The following is a 10,734-nucleotide window of genomic DNA, read 5'->3' on the forward strand; positions in this document are numbered from 1 at the left end:
CATGAATGTCTGTCACGACTCGTTTTCAACATTACGTCATTTTCATGAAGCTGCGGGTGCAGGCCGCGACATTCGCTACATGGAAATGTACATGAAAATGACGTAATGTTGAAAACGAGATCCTATCGCGCGTTGCACACTCTGGACGTTATGGACTCTTGGTTTAATGTACATCATTTTGGGGTTGGACTTGCGTCATTCTGTCGACGAGACCGAGACCCACATACACTTTCCCTACTCATGATGACACGCTATTCGGTGCAACACCGTCCCAGATCTGATCAGTGAAGTTGCGCACTCTGGTGGCTTATGGACAGTTTGTTGGTTTCACCCGTATTGGTGAGTTTCGTCCTGTGTGCGTGTGTGTGTGTGTGTGTGTGTGTGTATGGGCATGTGTGTGTTTGCTTGTGTGTTTACTTGTGTGTGTTTGTGTGCGTATGCGTATATTCATGTTTATGCATGTATGTGTGTACGTGTGTACGTGTGTGCGTGTGTGTTTGTGCGTTTGTGAAATTGCGATTGTTTGGGTCGTGTGCGTGCATGGTCTCCACAGTGCCGTCTAGCTCTAGCACCACCAGCCCCTACCTGTGGCTGATCGCCGGTTTCGCCGGCTGCATTCTCATCGGTCTCGCTGTCGCCATTCTTCTGGTAGCCCGCCGCAACCACGCTGTATTAGCACCACGACGGTAAGCGGACTCTAGGGTGACGTGCTTGCTGCCGAGGAACTCAAAACACATCAGACCAGTGTTTATTTATGTATTCATTTACAAAACATCCCCGACATGTCACAAGATGGCCAAATCATAAGGTCTTCCTCAGAGTGCGTGGTGAAATCATTGCTTCACACGAAAAGCAAGCCACAGTCTAGACCAAATCATTGTCTCGATGTGTTCCGATGTGGGTCCATGCACTGGATTGGGCAAGTGGCAACACGTTTAGAATGCCTGACAGATGTCAGATCGTGGCATATGGCATTCTATGTAGTACTCATGGTAATGCTTCACCAATGTCCGAATTTGGTTACAAACACAAATTCGAGTGCGGCTTCTTCTCCAGTGCTTCTTCTAGTACGGAGAACACACCACGTTATATTTGTGCGCTTTGCACAATCTACATCTACGTGCACTGTGTTTCTTGTTTGCGCAGATTGTTCAGCGTGAAATCCAGCGGCCTACCGCTGTCAACGGTGCGCAGCAAGGATGCATCTCTCCTGTACACTGGCGTCCACAGAGACTCGAACACCGAGGACCAGTATAGCCAGCCAAGCACTGGGAATGCACCCGACGCCGGGAATCAACGTCCCCCTGCTGATCGGACGTACGCTGTCACGTACAAGAAAGATCGCATGATCAGCGTCGACTCTTCTTCGCATCCGCTCATGGAAGCAGACGGCAGTGCGAGCATCGCATTCCTTGGATCTTCTTCGGCCGGCCAAAACGGCAGCACCTGCAGTCTCAACACCATACCAGTCGGCGATGAGGCCTCGCCCACACATGACTCGGCTGCCGATTATCTAAAACGACGACCATGCCCCACACTGCAGTCCAGGTTCGACGGAAATGCAGACACTAGCCGGTATGTATGTACCAGTGCGAGCAAGAGCAGTGCCATATACTCTACAATGGGCGCACGAGATCCACTCGGAAAGCAACGCTCCAATTCACGGCTGGCTGCTGAAGAAATGAGTAATTGCGAAGTCGGTTCGGCCGGATACATTGCTAGTTGCCAAGGGGACAATTTCGACCACGTCTGCATCTACGACACGCAGTACGCGGCAAACAACGTGTTGAGAGAGAGCTGCCAGTCTGCTAATGGAGGCGTGTTGGACAGCGGTACTAAGTCTTGTCCGGACAGTCTGGCAGTCAAAGTGCCCGGACGGGCCGCCTCGGTGGATATGAGTACCCAGTCGTCTACAAGCTGCCTGGATAACAATCTAAACGAACTCAGTGACATGCTCGATAACGACCGGCTTGTCCACGATGACCAGTATGCGGATCCCAGCAATCAAATGACATGTGAAGATACATACAATCGGACATACTGTTGTTCACCCCGGGAGAAGTCCGGTCCGGCAAGCTTAATCATCTCCAACCAGTACGTCCTCAGCCCGCATTCTTTCCGCCGCAGCACCGCTCGGGCGGCAGCGAGCGAAGCCGCCTATACCTCCAGCAATGCGACCGAGGAGGAGTATGAATTGCATCCGGACGAATCCGTCTGCGGCATGGCGTGGCAGAACTTGGCCTCGAAGTGCGGCGACGATGACGAGCCGGCTTTCCCAGGTCACATTAGCTACGTGAACGCGTCGGGCAACATAAACATGCAGGCGGCCACTGGAGCGCCCGTGTTGTCGGGCACTCATCGCGTCTCCCTCCTGAGCAACATGGCCAAGAAGCTGTGGTCGCGTCGCCCGTCCCGAACCAGCCAGGACCCGCAGGCAAGCAACCAGCACAACACGATCGACAGCACCGTCGCCGGCGGTGGTGCCTGGGACGTCCTGAGAGACCAGACCGCTGGCATAGGACGCAGACCAGGATCCGCAGCTGGACCTAGCACCCAAGATGGCGGCCAAGAACTGTACGCGATCCTGGGCTCGGCGATCTCTAACGATGCGGACCAACACACCAGACCAGGTGTTCAGACCTCGACCTCCGATCACTACGGAGTGGTTGCACAAGAACACGGAGAACGTCAAGAACGCCTTAACACTGGCATGGCAGGTAGGGCCAGCTCTGCACTTGCTGGCGTCACCGGCCGCGGCCAGAAAGACGATGACTACGATTCTACAAGCAGGTTGGGAGAGGACGATTATCACACTATTTCTCACTGCGCGTCCACATGTGGCTCGCAAAAGTCCGGCGACCAGGTTCTGGCAAACTCCAATGGCGACGGTGCAGTCCTTGGCGTACACAAGACACTAAGCGGCTATGAAAAGGTCCAGAAAAGCGCCGCAGTCAACAATGGTCAAGAGGATTCCGCCGACACCAATGACGACGGTGCAGTCCTTGGCGTACACAAGACACTCAGCGGCTATGAAAAGGTCCAGAAAAGCGCCGCAGTCAACGATGGTCAAGAGGATTCCGCCGACACCTATAACGTAATGTCGCCAATGTCGAATATCAATGCCGGCGTTGCCATGGTAAATAACGAGAACGCCAAGGAGTCTTTTTACACGGCCTTCGCCAGGGGATCCACTTCAACCCTGCTGCCGGAATTTCCCTACGTCGAAACTATACCGGACGCTGCCGCGGACTACAATGTCCTTTCAGAGCCGATGGCCGCGGACTGCAGCAGCAGCACTGACGATCACCGCGCCGAAGAGGAGGGGATCTATAGTTCAGTAGATGCACACCTGGCGTCCAAACCTCAGTCAAGCGGTGGAAAGGCGGTGACTGTGCGGCAACAGCAGCAGCAGGGAGTGGAGCAGCAGCCTGCATCCTCTCAAGCCGCACCCCAGCACATGGCCAAGAGCAGTGCCGCCGCTGACACCGTCACCAATGATTGCATCTACGTCGGATTCAACTCCGCCACGGCACCCGCACAGAAGCTCGGGACGGCGGCCCTCTGCAAAACGAGCGAGGTCGAGTCTCAAAGCCACGGCCAGACACGCATCAAGCAGTAAAGCATGGCCATTGATAGCACTAGAGCATAATGCACTTTCACCCCTTCCCTTGCCCTTGCTAAATTGGAACTATTGTTCAAGTCCACAATTGCACCACGTCTAATCAACCTCTATCCTGTGTACACTGCCAACGTTAGAAAGACGACAGATTTCAGATCGTTTCACAGGAACAATTTCAAAGTTATGCGCAAGTATGCTTTCTGAACTACTATACCCATTCCCATCTGACATTGTCGCGTATGGTCAACTGTATGATCTGTGTACAACACGCATATACCCATCCTCATACACAAACACACTGCAGACTGAGTATTCACGCATGCACACAAGTGCACGCACGTGCATGCATGCGCCTGCGCACACACGGACGTTCAGACACATGCATACGCACACACACACACACACACACACACACACACACACACACACACACACACACACACACACACACACACACACACACACACACACACACACACACACACACACACACACACACACACACACACACACACACACACACACACACACACACACACACACACACACACACACACACACACACACACACACACACACACACACACACACACATACACACACACACACACTTGCACGTACAAACCCCTTCTAAACCGCTCTTTTTCAAGCACTTCTCTCATTGCGTTTGCAATTGCCCAGAAACGGTGCAATGACCGTCTGCATTGAGTCGATGATGTGTTGCTCCATAGCATACCTTTGCAGTGCGTGGCGCTGTTTTTCAGCTCCTTTTGTAATACAGGTGTGATTGTGACCTTGTCATGCATAACCACCCCTACAATATGGTTCAGCTGATATCACCTTGTCCAACACCCACAGCTCCTACTCTGTTAAACACTTTCGCCCAATAACTGCAACTTTTGTTGTTACGGTTACGGAAAAATAAGTTTCTTGTTTTATTCTCACTGTGGATTTCTTTGTCGCTCTCTCTTCACGTAAATAAACATCTTTCTCTTCTTCACGCATGGTGTCCTTTTGCGGTCTCGTGCCAGTTACAGGTCGTCCCCCGTTAATACGAGTCCGGTTAGTACATAAACCCCGTTAGTACGAGGTGATTAGCAAAATCGCCCTGCATTCATAGCCAATGCCCTTTTTTCACGACTTATCTCTTTTATAATAGGAATAAAGAGAGCAAATTCTGCAGTCATCGCCACACTACAACGAAGTCATGAAAGTTTACCAGAATTAATTTTCTTGTTACATTCATCAGTGGAAAGTCGTGACTAAAGAGTAACCATGCTGAACAATGACGAGAGAGCTTGGAAGCTCAGGGCCGTACGCTATGCTTTTAATGTAAAAAGGTCAGAAAATCCGATTATAAGGAGATAAAAAGGAAAAGAAGGAGCAAACCAAAAGCGGATGAAGTGAGAGAAAGATAACAATCCGCAAAAAAATCTGCAAATACTTTTGCCTAACTCATATTCAAACTGATTGAAACGTTTTTGCAATACAATGATGTAGCCAATTAACGGAAAAAACATTTCCATCAGTTCTAGTAACATGTACGATGAGCTAGGCAAAAAATGTCCTGATGTCTGTCCTGACGTTTTCTGTGACCGGCGCTGACTCTGCCGATCACGGGCGTTCTGGCCTCGGCGGGATCTCTCTTCCGACGTTTCCTTTGACCGGCGCTAAATCGCCCGTTCACGCTTATTTTGGAGTCGACGAGATGTCTGTCCTGACGTTTCCTGTGACCGGCGCTGACTCTGCCGATCACGGGCGTTCTGGACTCGACGGTATCTCTCTTCCGACGTTTCCTGTGACCGGCGCTGAATCGCCCGTTCACGCTTATTTTGGAGTCGATTCTGCGTCTGTCCTGACGTTTCCTGGGATCGGCGCTGACTCTGCCGATCACGGGCGTTCTGGAGTCGACAGGATCTCTCTTCCGACGTTTCCTGTGACCGGCGCTGAATCGCCCGTTCACGCTTACTTTGGAGACGACGGGATCTCTCTTCCAAAGTATCTCTCTTCTAAAGTCTGTTTTTGCTGATTCATCCTATCACCTATTCCGCAACTAGCGTCCATTCTAATTTTATTTCCTCCTCGTCTCCCTATTAATTTTCTTTCCAAATCTCCCTCTATATCAGGGAGTCGTATACATAATACGACGAATATTGTGGCCAGCTGTTTGTGGCCAGCTGTTATGTATAATCCTGTAGAACCTTTGTAGTCACAGAAACGGGACAGATACGGTAGCTCCAGGCGTGACACAAGCACACAAACAAACACCAAACCACAGATATATAATAAATATTTTGGTCGCGCCGAACCAGTCAGCATATGCAGTGGGACGTCCCACTGTGGGACGTCCCACTGCATATGCTGACTGGTTCGGCACGGGCACTGCGACCAAAACGCGGCAGGCCACTGAAGAACCCTCGGCCACAGCCATCGGTAGCACAATTTCCGTCATCGGCAATAGTGCCTCCATTACCCGTATCGAGAGCCTTGGAGTCGGGTAATGGGCATATTGTCACCACAACACCATGCACCATAACAACACAAGATAACACACCACAACAACATTCAGCTCAAGACCAAAGTGGACGCTGTGATGAGGTAATGCTCTCATCGCCGTCTTTGCCGTTGCCTCCCCCAGAACCGCCACCTACATCTATCAACGGCGGTGCTGGGGCTGAGTCTGTGGTGTCGGTGGCACGTGCATATATGGATGAGGCAAGCACTGAACGTGAACAACGAGAAAGAAGGCTGAAGGGAACGGAATTCAACAAAGAAAGTAACACAATCAACATTCAAAGACCTAGACGATCAACGGCTAATTATTCAATGAATTATTACAGTACTGGAGATCAAGCACCGGCGAGGACACCGGGAACACAAGATTTAACAACAACAACAACAACAACAACAACAACAACAACAACAACAACAACAACAACAACAACAACAACAACAACAACAACAACAACAACAACAACAACAACAACAACAACAACAACAACAACAACAACAACAACAACAACAACAACAACAACAACAACAACAACAACAACAACAACAACAACAACAACAACAACAACAACAACAACAACAACAACAACAACAACAACAACAACAACAACAACAACAACAACAACAACAACAACAACAACAACAACAACAACAACAACAACAACAACAACAACAACAACAACAACAACAACAACAACAACAACAACAACAACAACAACAACAACAACAACAACAACAACAACAACAACAACAACAACAACAACAACAACAACAACAACAACAACAACAACAACAACAACAACAACAACAACAACAACAACAACAACAACAACAACAACAACAACAACAACAACAACAACAACAACAACAACAACAACAACAACAACAACAACAACAACAACAACAACAACAACAACAACAACAACAACAACAACAACAACAACAACAACAACAACAACAACAACAACAACAACAACAACAACAACAACAACAACAACAACAACAACAACAACAACAACAACAACAACAACAATGGTAACAATTTACCATCAAGACCAAAGGAGGAGTCAACGAACAGAGGTTAAACAACATGAAGCGAGCCTGGGACCGATCGGTGTTGATGAGGAGAATGACACGGAGGACGACACTGGGGACGAGTTGGGAGATGAGACGGAGGACGAGGTTGCGGTTGTTGGAGACGAGGAATCAGAAGGTGATTGTGATCGTAAGAAGTCTGCCGTTTTTCTTCACTTGTTGTCACACCCTAAGTGTCTGCAGGTGTATGATGATTTTAGTTTTTCTGTTCTTTGTCGTACACGGTATGCTAGTCAGTTGAAAGTACTTGAGGCTGTTTGTATTCGTTTGCATACGCCTGATCTTTGTAAGCAGAAGAAACATGTAGTTGCGTTAAAATTGTTTTCGTAGGTGCACAGCATGATTGTTTGTCTCACTACACAGTTTTAGCGTTATAATTATTAGTTTCTCACCCGCCGTTGCACTTAGCTCTCACTTCGCTTCTGTTGTCTCACCTTCCCTCATTCTATTTTGGCACTGTATTTTGTTCTCGTAACACATCATTGAATGTATATTTAATCATTGTTCAGGATGGTTACTCTTTAGTCACGACTTTCCACTGATGAATGTGACAAGAAAATTAATTCTGGTAAACTTTCATGACTTCGTTGTAGTGTGGCGATGACTGCAGAATTTGTTATCTTTATTCCTATTATAAAATTGTTGTCTCCACGTCGATTATTTACTTATCTCTTTGTCTGTCAAATCCTATATACATCTATAGGATTTTCCCAATTTTTGGGAAAGAGTAGATCATACCTTACAAAGTAAAGTTCTTTCTTCAAACAACTGTTGGAGTCTGCATTCCGTGTTTATCAGAGATAATGCTTGCCAAGTTTCACCTGCACAAGGGCTTTACTTTTTCTGTAACAGGCCTTCCCGTGCAAGAGTGTCCAGAATTTTCAAAATCCTATGTATAGGATTTGGCCTCTTCAAAAATTGGTTTTGTTCTTCCCAGTTTCCCCTGCCAATAAAAAACCATAGGTGGAAATATCCAACCAAGCCTAGATATAGCCCATATGGAGCTAACAAAAACATTCTATGCATCTATGCCTTAAGAAGAAGCACCTCCTACAAAACATTTTTTTGTAGGCTAGTATGTGTTGTGTTAGCCTGATGCCACGCAGGAGTCCATTGTGGGACAAGACAAAGACTGATTTATTTACAACGAGCATGCATACTTATAGATCAGAGAGAGAGACAATACGGAGAGGGACAATACGGCGACAAACACTATACACAACATCTCCCTTTCTGGGGAAGGAGGGGAAGAGAGAGAAAAGATGTATCTACACAATATATCCCTTTTCCGGGAAGAAAGAGGAACATGAAAAACAAGATTGAGAGACGAGCTAGGGCTTACACGTACACCAGTACAGTACTGTTAGTAACAGGGCATGCCTAGCATCTGCACAGAAGAGAATTTTTTTTTTTTTTGAAAACTGAAGAAGTTCGAGGCAAAAAAATGAGGAGATCGAGAGTGAAGAGAAAGAATAAAGAAGCACAGAACGTCAAAACGAAAACAAATGAAACACAAAGAGGGAATGAGCTACAGCTAACCGGCATACGCCTGGCAGTTCCTTCCGTCACGAGTCAGACTTGGTCGATCCGGAGCGCTCGTACCGTGACACCTCTATCTCTCCCAGACGGATGGGTTGAGCACGGCATGGGGACATGGCGATCAGTGCTCAACAGCAGGCTTATCGGAGCTGCCGAGAGATTGAGCATGCGAGGACGACGAACTGGCTGGACAGGGACGACAGTCAGCAGAGACAAGGAGCAGTGGCGTGACTGCTGCTGAAGAGTAGAGTCCACGAGTAGGACGAAACGAGTAGAGCGTAGTGCATGCCGGGCATGACTGGACTAACAACCAAACTTCTCAGACTGACGACGACGACGCATGACGACGACGATGACGAGACTGTCCCGGAGCTGGGGATGCTCGACTGCGGGCTAGAGGCGAAGGGTTCTTTCCTACAGTCGTAGAAACCATAGCTGCCACCATGTTGTGTTAGCCTGATGCCACGCAGGAGTCCATTGTGGGACAAGACAAAGACTGATTTATTTACAACGAGCATGCATACTTATAGATCAGAGAGAGAGAGACAATACGGAGAGGGACAATACGGCGACAAACACTATACACAACAGTATGTATGTATGTATATATAACTCATAATCACAAGGTGATCGTAGAGGCATTAATCAGCGACAGAATTGTGAATGATGTCTCTGAATCCAACTCTATCGTGTGCTGCATGAGAGAGAGCATGCAAGGGAAGACCCGTCCAACTTTTAATGTTAGAAATCCATGATGTTGCGGGCCTTCCTCTCGGTCGAGATCCAGGAGTTGATCCTTGCAGGAAGGGCTTGGAGAAAACGTCATGTCTCGTAACATGGCCAAACCACATCAACTTAAATTTCTTGACTTCGTTCGCTAGCCGCATCCTTGCTCCGATGATGTCATTGATTTCTTCCAGGATAGATTGGTTGGTACGCCGGTCGTGGTATGTTACTCCTAAGAGTCGGCGGAAGCATTAACATCTCGAAGGATGAAATTCTTCTCATTGATGAGGCAGGCTAGTACCAACAGAGTATTCCACTATTACTATGTGTACATACTTGAACACAACTGATAATGCCCCAAACATGTAGTGTCTTTAGTTCATATTGATCTGCGAGCACTTTACAACACTACTTCAAGGCTAGGATGGTGCTAATATTCACCTAATCCACTCCTTGTCTATTTCCACCACTTGTAATTGCAATTCATCAGCAATAATTGCACACAGATACCTTTCCTGGGGGTCTTAGCCAGTGAGTAACCTCTATTCAGTCATTTTAAATAAGGAGAGGCATTGTGGGAAAGATCAAAATGCATCTTCAATAACATTGCTTCACACATCGACCATTTTCGAGGCTGCAAATGCGTCTTGAAGTCTAATCCTATATATGGGATTAACAAAAAATGAGAACACGTGCACGTGCAACTGCGTATTTTATAATACCAGAAAAATAATAATATGCAGCGCAAAATAAAGAGAAGGAAAATAATAACAGGTCAAGCGCTAAATACAAACAGAAGAAAAAGAAATCATAAGCCAATACGCGCTAAACTGCGCTTAAATTATAATGCGATTAATAGTATAAGTGAAGCGGACATTACAAAATGATGAATGAGAATACATGTATCTAAAATGGTTGTTCCTAATCGATTTTCTTGAGACTATCATCAGGGAAAATCGTCTCACAATAGAGGCTATACGGAGAAACAAACTACTTATAGGTTATAAGATAGTGGGGAGTATACAAGGTGAGGTGTGAAGAAAAAAAACTAAAGTGGGAAAGAAGACGAAAGAAATTAGAAGAAAAGATGTGAGAGTGTTCCGACGGTGTGAGCTACTACAAAAGGTGAGTGAAATGAAGGCGTGGAAGCAGGTGAATGTGATAGAGTGAGGAAGTGTGAGGTGTAGGTGTATGCGAATGAATACGTGTGTGAATGCTAGGTGAAGAGTCTCAATTTTGTGACA

General features: G+C 47.1%; 2 protein-coding genes across 2 annotated transcripts in view; both read left to right on the forward strand.

Moving 5' to 3' along the window:
• The window catches only part of LOC135825106 (uncharacterized), a 78,013-nt gene extending 73,392 nt beyond the window's left edge, over positions 1 to 4,621 (forward strand). Inside the window, exons 18-19 of the mRNA XM_065337843.1 lie at positions 554 to 686; positions 1,147 to 4,621. Coding sequence (XP_065193915.1) covers positions 554 to 686; positions 1,147 to 3,619 — 2,606 coding nt within the window. The 3' untranslated portion in view covers positions 3,620 to 4,621. The remainder of the gene's footprint in view (positions 1 to 553; positions 687 to 1,146) is intronic.
• Positions 4,622 to 6,812: 2,191 nt separating this feature from the next.
• On the forward strand, positions 6,813 to 7,173 carry LOC135825177 (ataxin-8-like; the record flags this gene model as incomplete). Its single annotated transcript, XM_065337905.1, has 1 exon — positions 6,813 to 7,173. A coding segment is annotated over one exon (357 nt), but the record flags the coding sequence as incomplete, so codon positions are not given.
• Between the last annotated feature and the right edge of the window lie 3,561 nt (positions 7,174 to 10,734).

The sequence above is a fragment of the Sycon ciliatum genome, chromosome 9, assembly GCF_964019385.1.
Source record: "Sycon ciliatum chromosome 9, ocSycCili1.1, whole genome shotgun sequence".
NCBI lineage: Eukaryota > Metazoa > Porifera > Calcarea > Leucosolenida > Sycettidae > Sycon > Sycon ciliatum.